The following is a 19,461-nucleotide window of genomic DNA, read 5'->3' on the forward strand; positions in this document are numbered from 1 at the left end:
GCGCGGCATCGGTGGAGGTGGATGGTTCCCTGACTGTCATGCTCACCTTGATGCATTTTCCTTATATTTGCCCATCTGTTTTGAGAGATACTTATGTAGCGTGATCCAAAAAATAAAACAAATCTAAATCTTAGGTAGATCACAACACATGAAACAATAAAGATTAAATAATTACCATTAAAAACTTCTTGGGGGTCATGAAAATGCTTATTTGCTATCAAACCTGTTGACAAGGCCATAAAGACATGGATGAAAGGACCACACAAAGTCAACTTGATCTAGAACTTTATAGCTCTCAATAAAATTTTAATAGTCAATCACTGTTGTTTCTTAAAGGTATGGTTTACCTGAGATTTGGAACTACTTCAATTTTACAATAATTACTAAAATGAGCTGTAAGGACCAATAGACGTCGTGAGTGTAAGTCAAATATATCAATGTGAGCCCCACGGTCAGGGATCCACCAAAGCCACGCCCCATGTAGAGGGACGATGGTTAGCAAGTGACTGCTTCAATTGCCACATTAGCAGCGGTTGAAGTGATGTCACCAAGTCCTATGGGCCTCACCATGGTGTATATTTTGTATCCATCAATCTATTTAGAGAAATCATTTCAAGAAATGATACAAAATAAAGTAGATCTAAAGCTCAAGTGGACCCACTACTGAAAATAATAGGGACATTCACATTCATCGTTAAAACCTTCCTCCCATGGTGTTTATTTGAAATCCAACTTGTTCATAAGCTCAAGAGACATAGATGAAGAGATGGGTGGCTCAGGCACACACAGAGAGAGAGAGAGAGAGAGAGAGAGAGAGAGAGAGAGAGAGAGAGTGCCAGTTGATTGAGAGAAATGAAAATTACATAAAGGAGTAGGTTTTTTTTTTTTTAATAAAGCTGATATTTATATCAAGAGAACGAGTGAGTTGAGTCGGATCGATTGGAGCTGATTTGAGTTGAGTAGAGCTCGGATGAGCTTAGAAACTCGAAAATTTTGGAGCTAAAGTCGAGCTTATTTGAGTCCAATCCAGTGAGGGCCTGTTTGGCCGGGCGAATCCCATGGGATTAGGAGGGATGAGATGGATTTTAAGGTAATGATGGTGGTGTCAGTGGATTGGTTTAAGATCTATGAGAATGCTATATCCTAGGACAAGTTCACTGGGTCTGTTTGGCACCCCGGCATATCCCGGGATTTTACCTTCCAATTTGTCCAACTAAGGGATGAGATCAATTTTAAGGTAATGATGATGATGTCAGTGGATTGTTTTAAGATCCATGGGATTGCTTATATCCCGGACAAGTTCACCAAGTTTGTTTAGCTTGTCATGCATATCTCAGGATATCGCGATCCCATCCCTTCTAATACCATGGGATTGGTCCGGCCAAACAGGCCCGAGCGAACTGAGCAAAGTCAGCTTGCGTGCAGCTCAAATTCAATATCAGTCTCATTGAAAACTTTAATAGCCTTCAAAAAGTTTTGTAATGGTAGGCGTTCAATTCTCACTATTTTATGGGGAGTGTGCACTTTAGTTTAGGATCATCCTATTTACCTCGGATAATTACTCCAAATGGATGGAGGTGGATATAATACATGCATTATGGTAGGCCCACATGACTAAGTGACGTCACGTCATTAGAGAATCTTGCATGTCGTGTAGCTAACCCGCGTCCCTTAGAGAAGGGATTTAAAGTTCATCAAATCCAATCCGTTCATCTCCTTGTCCGACCCTGATCCCAAATATCAGGTTGATTAAGCAGTACCCTCCAAATATCATATTATGGCCCACCTGAGTTTTGGAATTCTACAAATTTTGGGCCATCCTTTCATCCCGATGACACACGTAATATGAATGGATGGATGAGACATAAACCCCACGGTAGGCCCTGCACAAAATTAATGACCGACGTCCCCTCCCAATTATTATTATGATGTGGCCTACCTAAGTTTCCAATCATTATGACTTTTGAATTCCACGATGAACACAAGGCAAGGTATCTGATGGACGGGATGGATCTCATGAAACTTTCATTGGTATGTACTTACGGAAGTAGATTATCCTTTAAGATGGGCCCATCTCTCTGTTTATTTTTATTTATTTATTTATTTATTATTTTTAATCTTCTGATCGTCCTCTTGAGTTACACCATGGATTCGATGAAAGATACATACCTGGTGGTCTCACACAAAAACTATAGGTGGCATTCTTTTCCATATGGTGTGGCCCATATGAGTTATGGATTTGACTGGATTTTGGTCCTGGAATCTAACATCTAAGATAGAACCTGATAGACGGTGTGGATTTTACATGCACAAGATGTGTTTTAGAGAATTCAAGTCCCGTACGGGAGGTACGCTAGCGTGGCTCTTGCACAGTTGTATCGCGAGGACTGCGATTTCACTTAGCCTCGCGGACTACTGAACGCCGACCAGTCACTGTCCCGAAAGCAAGGAGAAATGAGAAAAGCAAGAGACATCGCGTTTCCTGTCTCCCAAGCATCTATGAAATTCCACGCTGACAGCTTCTTCAGTCCTCCTCCCTCCCTCTCTATCTCTTCCCATCTCCTCGCATTCCTTACTCGCACCCTTCCATGGAGAAACCCCATCTCGAATCAGACTCGCGAGCCTTCGCGCCTCTTGAAATGGCGGAAGCATCCGTTCCAAAGGCAACCGCTGTGGCCGCGTGTACGGCCATGGCAGTCTTCTACGTCGCCATTCTCTACTCGCCCACCCTCATCCTCCGACTGCCTCATCCAACCTCCGTAAAGAGCTTCATGATCCGACGGTTCGTATGCGCTGCCATATCCTCGATCGTGTCCGCCTTCGCCTCGGCACTCCTCCTCCCGGTAACCTCCCTAACTCCCTCTTTATTGAGAATTCCAGAGATTTACGCTTTCTTTCGGTTTATACGACTGATTCAATCCCGAAACCTGCTCGGGTGCATTTGTAATTTCAGTAGTAGAATCGTTCGAAGAAATATGGCCTACTGGTGCATTACATGGCTGTTGTGACAGTGTTACAACGGCTGGAATTTCTGTTTCCAATTTTGCCGTTAAAAGTAGTTGATTTTTTCGAGGGAATGTCCATAATTTCAGTCTGATGTGGCCATCATACATCTAATTATTGAATTTCATGATTAAAACAATAATGCCATTTAGTCGTAACTGAAGGGCATTTACAGTGGAGGAATGTTCTCTCACAACTAGCTGTATGCCTAACTAGTTGGTGTGTGGGGCCCGCCATGGTGTTTGTATGATATCTAGCCTATCCAGTAAGGTTGTCCCATCATGAAAATGGGTGTCCCAGAAACTCAGGCTGATCCAACTAGCAGGTGGGCCACACCACGTGAATGTGGAGTTTTTTGGTGTGCCCCACCTGATAGTTGGATTGACCTGATTTCTGGGACAACTCATTTTCATGATGGGACAACCTTGCTGGATGGGCGAGATGTCTTACAAACACCATCGTGGGCCCCACACGACAACTAGTTGTGTGACCATTTCTATTTATAGTGTTATAATGCTTTTGCTTGTTATGTCTGTTTGTTATATTGGCCATGACAGCTGCAATCAATGGCTGATAATAGTTTCGGTCCTTTTGAGTGTAAAGCTAGGATTTTTAATATCTGGTGTGCATTCACCATACTGTTTAGGAGGGAGATTATTGTTATCAAATCTGGTATGGAAGTGAAGTGTTCATCTCTATACCATGCTTCTAGTATTTGGAAAGTGGTTACTTTGGTTGTGCATCTGTTTAGTAGAGGGATTTCCTTTTCCTTGGGGATTGGAAATCGCATTCACTTTTGGTTGGATGTTTGGTGTGGAGATCGGATGTTTCAAGAAGATTTCCCCAAGTTGGCCTTCATTGCTTTGGATAGATTCATCTCCGCTAACTGATGCTACTCGATAGTTGGCGGGTTTGTGTTGTGTGCTCTTCCGTGCCGTAGGAATTTGACAGAGGAGGAAATTATAAGAGCTGTTTGAATTGTTGTCTCACCTGAAAAATGTGGTCGCTTCAGCTCAAGAGGAGGATTCGTTATTCTTGCATGTCCATACTTCGGGCCACCTCTCTGTTTGATCTTTCTTCAACTTGGTATGTGGATCGTCTCAACCTCATTCCTTCCTATTTCATATGTGGTCTTATGGAGCGCCCGCCCCCCCCTTTTTTTCCTTAAAAGATGATATCATTAAGAAGAAAAAGGAAACAGAAAAGAAAATTGCCTGCTAAGAGGGCAGGCAGCAACTATACTCCTAAAAAGAAAAAATCACAACCAAAAAGACCCTTAACATTTGTAGCCCATTCGATCATGAACCGTTTAGCCTTAGACGCAACCACCCCTGCAAAATTGAAGGAATTCCTGAAGCATCTATTGTTCCTCTCTCCCCAAACGGACCACCAGACGGCGAGAATGGCCATTCTCCAGATTATCGTTTTTACTTTTCCTAATTTCACCCCATGCCACGCCTGAAGGAGCTGGTTCACCTCGCTCGGAAAACACCAGTGTAAGTTGAACCGAGGCAGAAAATCGGCCCATATGGACTGAATGAAAGAGTAGTGCAGGAGCAAGTGATCAACAAACTCTTCTGCCCGCATACAACATAGGCAAATGTTGGGCAAAATCATCCCTTTCCTCGTCAGGTTGTCCACTGTCAGGATTCTTTTTTTTTCCGACCAGCCAACCGAAAGTGAGAACCTTTGGGGACGCTCGGTATTTCCAAAGGAAAGAATGATTTGCCTTGGGGGAAGGCTGCTGCATGTGCACCTGATTATAGAGGGACCGAACAGAGAAAGAGGAGGATTTTTTTGGCCTCCAATAGATGCTGTCCTCAGACGAAAGGGAGGGGGCAGCTGCGAATATCCTCTCCAGAAGGCCCGCAAATTCTCGAGTCGCCCAATCTTGGAGGCCCTGTTTGCATTGCACATTCCAGACCATTTTCCTGGCAATAACTGCATAATGATCAGCAACGACCGAATCTGTAGAAGAGGCAAGAAGGAATATTTTAGGGAAAGCAATCTTTAGCGGCTGATCCCCAATCCAGATGTTGTCCCAAAACCGAATTTTGGCACCATTGCCGAGCACGAAACCAACAGCTGAGAGGACGTCATTTTTCATTTTCATAATATCTTTCTAGATGTGCGACGCCTTGTAGAGAAGATTCCTGAGACCACCAACCGCTAGAAGATGTTCCATATTTAGCCTTGATGATGGAAATCCAGAGACTCCCTTTTTCCGCCCCTTGCCTCCAGATCCACTTACCGAGAAGAGCTTTATTCATTGCTTTGAGGTCTTTGATCCCGCCTCCTCCGATCAATAATTGCTGGCAAACCTCTGACCAATTTAGGAGATGAAACTTCTTCCTATCTTCCTTTCTGCGCCAAAGGAAATCCCGCCTCAATTTATCCATAGTCGCTATTATCAATGCCGGGCATTTGAGAAGAGACAAAGTATATAGGGAGATTCGATAGGGTAGCTTTTGTTAAGGTGAGGTGGCCACCTAAAGAGAGGTATTGACTTTTCCATCTCGCCAAATTCAACTGAAATCTGCTGATAACTTTGTCCCAAACAGTTTTGGACGGCTTTCCAATGCATAACGAAAGACCCACGAATGAAGACGGAAGGGAAGCAGCTGCACATTCAAAGACTTGGGCCAGAGATTCAACCTCTGCTCTTTCCATATTGATCCCAATAATTTTTGATTTCGCCAAGTTTACTTTCAAACCAGAAACTGCTTGGAAACAACGGATAGTGGTTCGAAGATTTTCCACCTTTTCGATTGAGGCGTCAGAGAAAATAAGGATATCATTTGCATACTGAATGTGAGAAATCGGCCTTGGCATACCTTTGATTTTTATCCCGCTGAAGAGACCTTCCTCTTGACCTTTAAGGAGCATTCTAGACAGAGCCTCCCCCACAATTAGAAATAAGAAAGGGGAAAGGGGTTCTCGCTACCTCAAACCTCTTGAGCTTTTAAAAAACCCCTTAGGGGAGCCATTGAGAAGGACGGAAAAGAGGGGCGAGCTAACGCATTCTCCCATCCAGGCTCTCCATTTATCTTCAAACCCCATACACTTTAACAAATACTGCAAAAAACCCCAGTCTACATGATCGTAGGCCTTTTCGATGTCCAGTTTGCATATAATATGTTTTTGACCTGATCTGGAACTAGCATCCAAACATTCATTAGCGCCGAGGGCTGCGTCAACAATCTGTCTGCCGGCTATAAAAGCATTCTGATTTTCTGAAATCAGCTTCCCTATTATCTTCCTCAAACGCGTTGCCAAGACTTTTGCGAGGATCTTATAAGGCCCCCCCCAATAAGCTGATTGGCCTAAAATCTTTGGGAGAAGCAACGCTTGTCAGTTTCGGAACGAGAGCTATGAACGTGGCCCCAAGACTAGTAGAGACTCTGCTCCTTTTGTGGAAGTCGTTTAAAAAATCTATAACATCTGTTTGAATCACCTCCCAAAAATGAGAGTAAAAGGAGATCAGAAAACCGTCCGGACCTGGGGCCTTATTGGCTCCGAGAGAGGCTACTGCCTGATTAATTTCTTCCCTAGAGAAAGGAGCTTCCAACGATTCTGCCTCCTTCGTTGTAATTCTGTTGAACTGAATGCCATCCAGTCTAGGCCTGCTCCACTCTTTTCTGTTAAGAAGGGAGCTATAGAAGGAGACCATCTTGTCAGCTATAGCATCTTTGTCTTCTATACGAACCCCACCCACCCTGCTGATTTTGTTGTTTCTCTCATGCAAACTTGCCATGGAATGGAAAAAACGCGTATTCCTGTCACCCTCTTTAATCCAGGCCAACCGAGATTTTTGCTTCCAAGATATCTCTTTTTCGAGGGCCCTTCTTGCAATGGATTGAAGCAAATGAACTCTTCTAGCCTGAGTTTTGGAAGACAACATTTCTACCTCTGCCTGTGCATCTATAGCCGACAATTCAGCTAATAGCAAATTTGATTCCTGCTCCCTGCTTTGAAGCTCTCGCCTACGCCATTGCTTTACTCGGACTTCAACTGCTTCAACTTGGAGGACAACCTGAAATCGGGAGAGCCTTCTACTTGGAACCCAGCCCACCAGTCTGCAACCTTTTTCGAGAACCCTTCTATTTTGAGCCAGGAAATGCCGAAACGGAAAGGTTTGGGACCCCAATTCTGCTCCTTCACTTCTAAAGAGATGGGGCAGTGGTTTGACGTTGTCCTGGGAAGAACAGATTGGGAGGATAGGGGGTATTGGTCGAGCCACTGGGAAGAAACTAGGATTCTGTCCAGCCTGCACATTGTTGGATCTGCTTTACCATTTGACCCGGTAAATCTGGCCCCAAGAAGAGGCAGATCCACCAATTCCTCCTCTTCAATCCAGCGAGAAAACGAATTCATTGTTGTTGTAACTGACTGACCATGCGATTTCTCATTGGCTGCCCTGATTATGTTAAAATCCCCTGCTATGCAGCACGCACCTGAGAACTTCTGTTTGGAGGCTGAGAGCTCCTCCTAGAACAACTTCCTGTCCCCTTTAGAAGGGGCTCGTAAACTGAAGAGAAAAGGCAAGTAAAACCTGAAGAGACATGCTATAACACTGCAGAGACCGAGAATCTACCAGACCAACTGCTAAGGAGCTGCCAGAGAGAGGACTTCCAAGCTAGCAAAATACCTCCTACACTGCCTTTTGAGTCAAGAGCAACCCATTTCGCATCTGTTGCCTTCTAGAGAGAACCCATCAGCCTGTCATTGAAACTGTTGGTCTTGGTTTCTTGAAGACAAATAATATCTGGCTTGTACCTGTCACTGGTGTCTTTTATTATTCGTCTTTTGAGTTTGTACCCCACACCCCTCACGTTCCAAGAAATCAACCTCATTTAGGAACAGAGCTCCCCCGAATTCCCTGGGCCGAGCCCCTTTTGAAAAGCATTTCTGAATTCCACTGCCCTATCGCCAAACTTCGCAATTCCTTGTTGGTGCGAGGAGTTGATCGACGACCACTGGGAGATTTCTGGACAGCAAGAGGTCTTTCGCTGGCTTCGACACATTGGAAGAGTGCTAAAAAGTCCTCCGGGCAGTCACCAAAAGACAACCCGAGTTTCCTGCCCACATGTCCCATTACATCTCTAAGCCATTTCTTTTTGTGGATCTTAGGAGATTTGTTCTTTTCGATTTTGTCAACAGATGAGAAGCTTTTTCTACCATAACTGACTCTTCTCGGGCACGAGTTTGGAGGGGTTCAGCTTCTAAGACCTCTAGGTCAGGATGCTCTTGGAACAGCTCGAGAATACCTTGTTCTGACCAGTCGCAAACCGATGAAGGGGGAGAAGAGTGCACCGACGACAGCGATGGCGGGTTTTCTGAGAGAAGAGAGCCCTGGTCTAACTCTGGGCTGACAACCCCCTGTATCTTCATTCTCGAGCGATATTGGCTAGGCGAGAGAAATAGCTGCGATGGGTCTACCTTACTAGAATATTCTGGAAGTAAGACAATGGTGTCGGACGGATTGGATGGGAGAGCTATTACCCTTCTTTCTGCTGTCGGGAAATGTGCGGATGGGAGTTTAAGGTTTAACAAACTCGGGTCCTGAAATCTGGATCCGGAATCTTGATGGATATCCGGACTGGAACGACCCGAGAAAAGGTCGGATTCGGGTCCGGGTACGACACCCATCCGGAGGGAGCTTACCTCGAGGCTCCCGCGTGCCGTTTCAGTCACGCCGCACACCTCAACCTCTCCACACGAGTTGATCGCACTGGCATGTTTGAAAGGAGGAAACGTGTCGAGATGAAAGCGACTTTCTATCGCCTTTCTTGAGGGACTCGATGTGGGGATGCCACCTGTCCCGAAGAAATCTTCTAAGATTGGGAGAGCGTCTTTCGCAGTGCCATGCGTCGGCTGAAGCGAAGTTTCGCTGATACCTGAATTAATTGCTGCAGAGAGGGGGTCAGGCAGTGGGTTCGGTGCTCCTCGGGAGTACTGATTCGGAGGACTCTCGTTCTCCACTCCGGAAACCACCGCCTTGCCGGAGACGGCAGTGGCTTCCCTGACTTGCCAGAGGTCACCCCATCTCGGGAGGGGGCTCAACTTTTCCTCCTGCTGTATTGGAAGGGAGATCACCTTGTCTTCCATGGCTGCCTGAATCTGCGCTGGAAGAGGATCCCCCTTCTTCCTTTGCACCCGCATCCTGACGACCGCCATCTCGACGCCGAGATTGGTTTTAAGATTTAATTCTATCAACGATCCCAAAAGGTTCCCTGCTGTGATGAAGAACTCATCGTACCAGAGTTCGAGCGGAATCCCCCAAATGAGGATCCAGACGTCCTCGTGGCCGAACAAAGAAAATTCCTCCCAGCTGAGGACTGAGATTACTGGCCCTTCTTTGTGCAGTGCCCCTACCGTGATGAGAATATCCGGATTCAAACCAGGGGTGAGCTTCACCCATAGCTCGTTATAACTGATGGGTTTGTTAGAGAACTGGGAGGCACGGATTCGACTTACCCCATCGATCCATTCCCTAACTTGTGTAATCGATGCCCCTTCTCTCGTTCTGATCACCACTAAGTCCTTCAATTCCTTCTTGGATTGGTCAATGCGCTCTTTGCTGATGCGAATAGTGTAGGCCTCCTCTGGATTTCTTGGGTTTTTCTTCCTTATATCTATTTTTTCCGATTCCAGCGTATGATCCTTTTCTGGGACTGCGATGTCATCCTTTTGGAGAGCAGATTCGATATTGGGAACTGAGGTGGTGCCATTGTGCTGAGCGGTTAGGGTTTGCTGGAGGAGAGTGTCTGTGAAGGATAGGCTTTTCGTTGTCACGGGTAAGGGGTTAGGGGTTTTGTGGTAGGATTTTTTGTGTAGAATGGGTATGGGATCCTTCTGTTGAGCGCTCTTGGTTGGGCTGAACCTGACCCTTTGCACTAGCATGGGGGTGCCTCCAAAACTTTGCCCGTGGAGCATCTCTACTGCCCTAGCCAACTCCCTTTTAGATGCCATTCTAACGAGGGCGAAACCTCTGAAAGAGCGGTCTCTCGGCATTACTACGTCCATGACCGCACCTGCTCGACCAAAAACCCTCTCGATGTTGAGAGGAAACCACCCCTCCGGGAACCCTTTGACGTAAAGGGTTGGATAGAAATCCCTCTTCGTGGACCAATAGGGCAACGAGGATCGCTTGTGGTAGGAAATCTGTCTCCAACCAGTCCCTCCTTTATCTTCCGCCTCCTCTGCTCTTTCTGCTGGTGCTTCTAAGGATCCTGATTCCTCTGATTCCCTGTTACTGGATGATGATCTCGAAGCGTTTGCAGCATTTTCTGCTGCGGGGTGGCGATCGTAGGTCCTGTTCGTCGTCGTCATAGCTTCGACTCAAATGAGCTCGAATCATTTCACTCCGGGAATAGCCTAAAATTTTGTGGGAACCCTCATCCCTTATGGAGCCCCCCCTTGGGTGGTGGCTTTTGTTTGGTTAGTTGGAAGAAAGAGAGTGCTAATGATTAACCACCTCTTCCTCCATTGCATGTTTACTCGAAAGGTGTGGGACTACTTTCTAGATGCTTTTCATATCGCTTGGGCAATGCCGAAGTTTGTCGCGGATCTCTTGTAGACTTGACACGGAGGTGGGGTTGGAGAAATTGGGAAAGTTGTTTGGAGATTACTTATTTTGGCGGTTTTTTGGTCCATTTGGGGGGATTGTGGGCAATGCTTTCGAAATAGGATTTTTTTGGTCCCAAGAGGTCATCAAGGAAATTAAATGTAATGGGTTGGGTTGGGCTTCTTATGTAAAGGCAACTAAATTTGCTAATTTCTACTATGAGTTGTAAAGTTTGGTTGCATTCTTTTGTGCTTTTTTGGTGTGCTTTTAATAAATTTTAGTTCTCTCTCTCTCTCTAAAAAAAAAAAAAAGAAAAAAAAAGAAGAGAAGAAGAAGAAAAGAAAAGAAAAAGAAAAAGAAAGAAAAAAAAAGCCACTGTTCTCATATTGGTGATTCATCCACCTAACATGTGTGTACTATATATGACCATCTGTTCAAATTGTGGGCCCCAATTGTGGATGACGGCAGCCCAAAATTGACACTGGTCAAATGGTCATAACTGGCCAGTTGGCAACCATCAAATTGACGGTTAGAAAGAAATTTTTAGTGGTTTGTAATCGGATGGGAGAATTGAATGATTAAGGTTGTCTTAATTAAGAACTGCTCAATACGCAATGGAATGCAAGTGCTTGGGTTCATTGCAAAAGGCCACTTGTTAGGCTTTACGGCGGGCATCCTTTGTGCTGTGTATTGGCAACGTTTGAAGCTAGAACTAGGGTGTAATCTTGAGTGATAAAAAATCACGATATTATTACGCACCATATTTCTCCCCTAGATTTAGAGGAACATGTGATGGGGACATCTCGTGCACATGCATGCCCCCCTTACGCACATATGCAAGGAGGAGGGCTCCACCTTTGATCTGAATCGATGACGACATCCATAGAGGGCCTCCTAATTAGAGGACTGTGTTTTGGTTCCTTGGGGTGGACTCGATCATCATGTGGATCCCATCATTGGATCTCATGATCATGACCCACTACCCTAGGTGACCTAGTACTTTGGGTTTTGCTTATTATTATTATTAGGAATATCATGGACGGTTTAGATTGCTTTGATTAGTTGTTATTTTTTATTACTTCGTCTTTAAGTAATAAGTTGCTCACATAGTACTAGTTTTGGGGTATAGGGTTTTATTATAAATAGGCATCCATTTTAGTCTTTTTTCTCAATGAAGATTAATAAAATTGTTGTGTTTTTTTGCTCTAAATTTTTGAGTTGTAGAGATTCAATTGGGTGCGAAACCCTCCCTTCCTCGAAGGGCTGATTACCGTGGTGCGAAGCCATACCTATCCCGATTCGCCCTAATCTTCTTCCATCCATATTTCTCCTCCTACAAGCATTCCATCTGCAAATCCATTAATATTTGCAGGCGTTTCCCCATCTACAGCAGATTTTCAGAATTTGGCCTTGCAGGAGGACTGAAACTTCGGCGGAGTACCACGCACAAACCATGCATCGGATCGAGTTGAGATTTGAGGGTTTTAGGGTCCATCTCTGGCCGACAAGGGCCAAGTGGCCTTTTTCTGAATAGTGGGCCCCACATACGTGTGACCGAGATCACACGCACTTGCATCTGGGCCATTGCTGCTCTCCACACATGCGACACTTCTCTCGTTCGTCTCTTTCCTCTCTTTCACTCCTGTTTCACCTAAAATACCTAAACCTAACCCTAACTTACTCGAATTCCCAATTTTATGCCCTTTCTTCAACCTTAGGGTTCCCCGAATTGAAATTTCTGAATCTCTTGGATTGGGGAATTATTTCTGTGCATGTGTGGATGAATTTACCCTCATTTGATTCTTGTTTGGTGTATAATTTTGATTGATCCGGCCCTAGCATGTGTAGGCCTGGATCCGTATAAGATTCCTCTTGATTGACTGTTTGAACTTTTGTGTGGGATGTGGAATTTTGTGTAATTATTTCTGAACTAGTGTGTTCTAAAGCCTGAAAATCTTGCATATCATACTTGAATTTCATGTCCTACATCAACATGGTTTTGATGATTTCAATTGGCCATCCATTGGTGATCCTGTTCTAGATGCTTCAATCCTATCTTTGAGATCCTTTCACCATCTTACAAGTCTCTTGGGCTCCTTGAACATGCATTGGCCATGGATTGACCATGAATGACTAGCTTGATCACCCCTGATCTGATTGATTGGGTGGGTATGCCGTAGTCGGGCCTCAATTTGATTTAGGCACGACTATTGAACCACTAAGACGAGACCTATTAAAATTTTGGTTTTGCTTGGCCCTGGCTTGGCCCATTGTCACCTGACACTTGGGTCATTTTCTTACTTGGTAAAGTTAGCTTGGCTGGATGTATTGAGGATGGCTTCGTCAATATACCCTTTCTTGGATGATCACATCTATCTGAAGGAGAAGATTGTTGGCTGCTTCTCTAGAATCGCCATTGGCATAATGGGTCTTCCCCTTGGAAGTAAATTGCCATCAGGTTTAAGGGTCTCTCTGCCAATTGGACACAATATATATTTTGGTAGGAACATTTGCTGTAAGCATCATATTTTCTCCCTCTAATTAATGTGTATTAAGATTGAAAATGATGAAAATTTCATTGAAAAAAAAAATCCACAATTTTTTTTTTTGTAAATTGTAATACTATGGGTTTATTGTTAAAGGACAAAAGAAATGAAAAAGCGTGATCTTTCCACTTTTCAGTAAATTTTCCTACTATATGTTTTGTATCCCACTACCACACTTGTCCTGGATTTGTAGTTTGGGCTGGGTTAGTGACTTAGTCACTTAGGTTAGGTTACATAGTCATGCCTCCCTATTCTTAAAGTTCAATTCCTCTACTGCTGCAAGATTTTCACTTTAGGAAATTTGTTGAGTTGAAACTTTGTTAAATGGTCCCTGCTTCTACCTTCTTTGTTTTATTGCATAGCTTTCATTTATGGTTGTTTAACCATGTATTTACAATATGCATCTTGTGGTACATTGTTATTTGCATCTGAGGTTGGTGGCATAGTGTAAAAACTCATTGAGTTTACTTGATGGCAAAAATCGTTTACATCAAGTTTTCTTGACCCACAGGTTTTTTTTTTCACCTCTTCAAGTTGAGTTGTTTTGAAGTTTTCTGATCAACTTCCATACCTTTATTTATTTTTGCATTTTATAGTTCATTTGTTTCCATTCTAACATAATATTTAATTAATTGAGATTTTACTTATTAGTTCAATAAAATTTTCGGCCTAGTCTTCAGGTCAACTTGACCCAATGTTCCTTCAAGTTGAGTTGCATTTTCGGCTTTCCAAACCATGGTCGGTAGAGCATCATAATTTATGTATCCTCACCAATTCACCATCCATAGCTGTAACCTGTACCACCGAGGACTGACCTGGTAACTCTTCATCTTTTTTATGTGTCTATGCTACTATCTAAGAAACTTCCATGGGGCATCTTTTTCTATATCTTTTGTGTTTTTGTAATTGATATAGCTATTTATGGAAAGGCGTGATGTTAACCTTTTCACTTGCGTGTTTGTTTGTGCCATTGCCCCTAGATAGGAAGCTTTCAGGCAGCCTCGTCTATCTTTGGTGTTTATGGCATCCGAGTTGACCATCTGGTAAGTTCTTGGTCTTTACATTCTGTATCTTTCTTCGGGGAAACAAACAGTACTGGAAAAAAAAGAGACTCCATGCTCCCATTGGCTTATGGTAAGGGGTGTGCTTGGGTCGAGCGATACTGGGAACACAGATTGTGTCCAGCAGGGTGCTGGAAGCACCCGGTCCAGCACAAATGAAAAAGCGCCACATATGCATGTACAGGCCTGGGATCCACAGTGAAAAGTAAAAAATTTCCTGTATGAAATGACCTGCCCTTTTCACTATGGGTCCGGCGCCTTTACACGCGCACACGGTGCTTTTTTATTGGTGCTGGACCGGGTACATCCAGTGCCCTGCTTGATGCAATCTGCATTCATAATCTGGAGTGCATTAGTCAACAGGTGCTTTGGACAATGCTCCTCAATGTTCTCTATGGTCCATTGAACCAATCTTGTTAAGGATTAGGCCCCATTTAGTAAACACCTAAAGATGAGTTGTCTAAGACTTATCTCTAATACTTAATTACTGTTAACTAAAATGAGATGAATTCATTTTTAGGTGTCTACCAAACAGGGCATTGACATATGATAATATTCAATTGGATATTTTTATGGCTTCTTGATATGGACAATTGTGAATGGTTGTCAAACCAATGAAGCTGAAATTAAATTTTGTGTTTCTGAAACAGTGGCAAGCTGTGGTTTTTCCTCTTTCCTTGACTTCTCTTTTGTACACGGGATCATTGGTCTCAAAATGCACGTTTCTGGCAAGTGCATGGAATGAAAATAAGTTTCATGCTGAAGGTTGTTCAGTCGAGTGCATCAAAAGAGCCCCTCAAAGGCTTCTGGATCAGATCCAATCGATTGCTTCTAATGTATTGGCTTGGCGTGTTTATGTTGTGGTTAGTATCAACACCAATGTAGTTTAAAATACGGGTCTGTACCTAATGTTGAATTTTTACAATACATGTTTCAAGGTGCATGTAGAAACAAATAGAATTTTCTTGTTTCTTTTACAACAAACAAATTAAGGAAAATATTTGGTTCTATTACTTATATATCCAAGCTAGTTATCCAGAACTCTATCTCCGTACATGTTGCACCCAAATTTATGACCAATGGTTGACATTCTATAGGCAAAACTTCTCCAACTGGTGCTAGGATCACATGAGCTTTCAAGGTATGGCCCATCCATGTTAGTGCCTCACAGATGAGGGATCCAGATCTTATATACTTTGTGCCACATGTACTAAGATAGCATGCTTGATAATATAGCATTTAGAGATGGATCCTTCCCCATAGTGACATTGATTGCTATCAGTTGACTTTTTTTTTTCTTTCTTTCTATTGAACAGGCTCCATTTACAGAAGAGGTTGTGTTTAGAGCATGTATGATCCCATTGCTTCTTTGTGGAGGATTCAAAACTTCCACCATTGTATTTCTCAGCCCAATTTTCTTCAGCTTAGGTAATATGGCAAAAATTTCTTCTAAACAAGCTACATGTCTTGCATGACTATACATTACATTTTGCCTTATTAAGTATTTGAGTTTCACTTAAGTAATGGTCTTGTTTGTTACAAAACTGCTTGTGCCTCTTGCAAAACATGGATATGTTTGTAACACTCTTTAGAAAAAAAAAAAAAAACCTTGACTTGAATCAATCATATTTCACCAAGATGAAAAAAGAAAAATAGGAAAAGAAAAAAAGCGGCAATTTGGTCACAACTTGGTCAAGACTTGTTCAAGAATTGGTTGACTCGGTCAAGTCGGTTTGACTCTACTAGACAAAACTCAGAAAAAATGGTTTTTTTTTTTTGGTCATGGAGGTAATGTAAACTTAGCCAAGAATCTAACAAAATTTACAAATTGTAATATTAAAATTTAAATAGCACCAACTCATGGTGTTCAAGACTTGAAAAAACTCGACCGAGTTACTCGAGTCGACACCACTGACTTTCAAGTCAAGTTGAGATTTAAAACTATGGTATTTTTGTGTACTTTTGCATATGTATTGATTGATAACTTGTATACTATATGAGAAAAGGACAGTGTATGAAGGAGAAAGTTATAAATCACGCTCTATTAAATCAATTAAATATGGCTTGCATGTTTAACTGGACACAAGGCATGTGTATAATCTGAATTGAAACTGCTGCCAAGATCTAAATATAAAGGCCACATCAATTTGGGAAAGAGGAGAAAAATAATAAACAGTAGGGAATAAATGAGTCCTTGTTTCATATGCTCTACAAGCTGAGAAATCAAATCCTCACATTGCAGAGCACTCGGTGATTTTCTCATCCTACTTTCTAGTCTCTAGCTGACCGCATGGTACTTGTAATAAATACAGCGCATGGTTGATTTTGATCGGTAAGTTTGGCCTCGATATAAGCTCTCAGTATGAGGTTATGAGCAGAGTAACATCTGCAATGGTAATTCTTGATTCCTTTTCTTTTTGTCTCATTCTTCATTCCTTTAGAACTTAGGTTATGGGTGCGAGGTGTGGCAGTCCTTATGTCTGGACGTCGAACACCATGATTATGAACAGTTAGATTTTTATTTTTTTACCAAATTATCTTTCTTTAGTGTTCATGTCTAATTTTTTGTATTGTTACTTACCCCACATAAACATCGGAACTTCGTTTCGATTTGTTTTTTGGCATGGAATATTTCTTTTATTGGCTGTCTTAGACAAAAGGAGAAATGACTTGGACAAAAGAAATGAAGTGACTTAGACCAATCTTGTTTGTTGATAACCTTGGCCCAATCAATCGAATATTGAATACGTAATTGATCAAACACTACTTGAAAACTGCACTTCTGTTTAGAAATGAAATGTTCCAAATTGTCCTAGAGATTCTTGCTTCCATTGGACCGTGTGTATCTATATATGCATCAGGATCCCGATTCATGGATCTCTCAGTTAGAGAAAAGCAGGATCTAACCATTTCTTCTTAACAAGATCTAACCATTTCTCGTCACTTCTTTTCAAATTTGGTAAATGTTGGTTGATTATATATATTTTATTCTAGTTAGATGATTCAGAGTATCATTTCCGATTTGATCCCTTTGAATTCCATATCTTTAGTTGCCGTAGGATCTGTTCATTAAAAAGAATTGATTTGATACATCTCTTATGTACCCATAGGTGCTATCTTGGATTCAATTTAGATTTTGTATCAATCTATTTTGATTGACTGTGTCCATTATGTTGTTGCTAGCAAAAAATACCACTAATTTTACTTTGTCAATTTGGTTCAAGTTTTTTTTTTTTCCTTCTAATTTTACCCTCCATTTTTGTTCTCTTATCTGGTAAGTGGATTCTTAGAAGGAGAAAGGTAAGGTAACTCCCATGATTGCTCCAAACAGTACCTCACCTAAATATCTTAGACAAGACCACCTTTAGTGATTGGAATCACATCTGGTTGGCCACACGATGGATGGATCATGATGTGGAGAACCATGGAATCCAGCAAGCCAATGGGCCTCACTATGACCTGAAAATGGATAGTTAAAAAAGTATAGGGAAATGTGGGTAACTGACCCCATCACTCCAACTGGTAGCTCACTTTGCCTGACATCTTCCTTACATGAAGGTTGACTGTCAGAGACTATAAGTATTCATCCAATGGGCTCCATTGGGGATGGTCAGGATTCAAACATCACATTGGTCAGACAATCCAATGGGCTACACTGTTCTGTGGATGGATGGTTAAAGCAAAAATAGCCAGTTCATTTTTACTGCACATATTCAGGCTGTGGTGAGTAAAAGAACTTCCAACTGTAGTATATGGTCCAAATGATCCAGCTAGGAGGGAAGGCTTATGGACTGAATTGTCCTTTGCAAATGGAAGTTTGAAGCTTAGCAAGGCTACCATGTCTGTGATGAAATTTGTTGAATGCCTTGAGAAACAGTCAAATTGATATCCCTCCTGGAGATGGTTGCTTGACATGGTCCAATGATCAGAAAATTCTAGTCATGTGCTTTTCGGACGGTTTCTTAGATATCTGGATTAGGATGCTCATTACTTTTGGGGAGGGTCCTTACCTTGGGGGTGATCTATTCAGGTCTTTCCAGTGACTTCCGACCATGTGTTAATTAATTTGCTTGGAATCTTGTGCATTTCGCTGGCCCTTGAAGCTAGTTGCGGACTGGCGGAAAGAATTCTGAGTGGAAGGGTGGGCAGGCAGTCTTCTGAAATCTGTCCAGTTATTAAGGCCAACTTGCGAAACTGGAACAAATTAGATTTCAGGAGGATTGATAGAAAGGGAGTTACTGGTTGAATAGAAAGGATTGATAGAAAAGTGGAAGGAGGGAATTTGGAAGAAGTAGATGGGGGAGGAAAGGGAGTCTCTCAATCTAAATCGTCAAGCAATTTTGAAAAGTGGTAGCTAGGAGCAAAATCAATATCTTTATGGTTGAAGTAGGGAGGAAAAAAAAACCGCCTTTTCCCACAAGATTGCAAATGGAAGATGAAGACAAAATTACATTCACAAAATTCAGATCAAGGGATGGTTGGTGGAAATCTAATTTAAATTCAAGAAGAAAAATTATGCTAGTCTGTACTCCAAGGAGAAATTTCTGAGACCACAAGTTGATGGGCTTGTCTTCAAACAAATCTCCCAAGATGGTGTTGAATGATTCAAGAGAGACTTGAGGAAGTCAGCTTGGCAATGAGGAACATGTATAAGGACAAGGCTTTGGGTTTTGATGGATTCTCCATGGCCTTTTCCCTAGTATTAGGATATAATAAAAAACGAGTTTATGTGCTTCATAAAAGAATTTCATGGCAGGATGACATTCAACAAGTGTTAATGCTACCTTTATCTTGCTTATTCTGAAAGTTAAAGAGGCAGTTTGCCTTGAAGATTTCCAGCCTGCAAGCTTAGCTAGCAGTATATACAAAACACTTGCCGAGTGCCTTCCTATTCAGCTAAGAGGAGGTTATGAGTCTGATTAGTTCCCCTCATCAACGCACCTTTGTGAAGTATAGGCAAATTATGGTATTTATATTGCTAACAAGTGCATTGATTCATGGGAAAAACATCAGGTGAATTGGAGCTCTTATATAAGAATGATGTGTTGAAGGCTTATTATCATGCTGACTAGGACTGACTTCTATACTTTTTCCACAAAAGGGGGTTTGAGGCAAGGAGATCCCTTGCCCCTTTCCTATTTCCATCTTGGTGGAGAGTCCTAGCTTATAGAGAAAACTGCTGGGAACGACCTTGTTAGTGGTTTTGAGTTTTTTTTTTTCTCGAGCATATCAATATCCCACCTTCCATTTGCTGATGATACTCTTATTATAAGTGGTGTTTCTT

The 19,461-nt window shown here is 42.4% G+C and overlaps 1 protein-coding gene across 3 annotated transcripts in view; it reads left to right on the forward strand.

Moving 5' to 3' along the window:
* Nucleotides 1-2,428: 2,428 nt before the first annotated feature.
* LOC131234488 (CAAX prenyl protease 2) overlaps nucleotides 2,429-19,461 on the forward strand; it is a 44,398-nt gene continuing 27,365 nt past the window's right edge. The window contains exons 1-4 of one of the 3 annotated variants that reach the window (XM_058231408.1): nucleotides 2,430-2,843; nucleotides 14,097-14,159; nucleotides 14,828-15,040; nucleotides 15,494-15,605. In XM_058231408.1, coding sequence (XP_058087391.1) covers nucleotides 2,589-2,843; nucleotides 14,097-14,159; nucleotides 14,828-15,040; nucleotides 15,494-15,605 — 643 coding nt within the window. In that variant the 5' untranslated portion in view covers nucleotides 2,430-2,588. Of the gene's footprint in view, nucleotides 2,844-14,096; nucleotides 14,160-14,827; nucleotides 15,041-15,493; nucleotides 15,606-19,461 lie in introns of all 3 variants that reach the window. The other 2 variants (XM_058231407.1, XM_058231409.1) reach the window with 2 other exon arrangements.

This window comes from Magnolia sinica, chromosome 19 (genome assembly GCF_029962835.1).
Source record: "Magnolia sinica isolate HGM2019 chromosome 19, MsV1, whole genome shotgun sequence".
NCBI classification, from domain to species: Eukaryota; Viridiplantae; Streptophyta; class Magnoliopsida; order Magnoliales; family Magnoliaceae; genus Magnolia; species Magnolia sinica.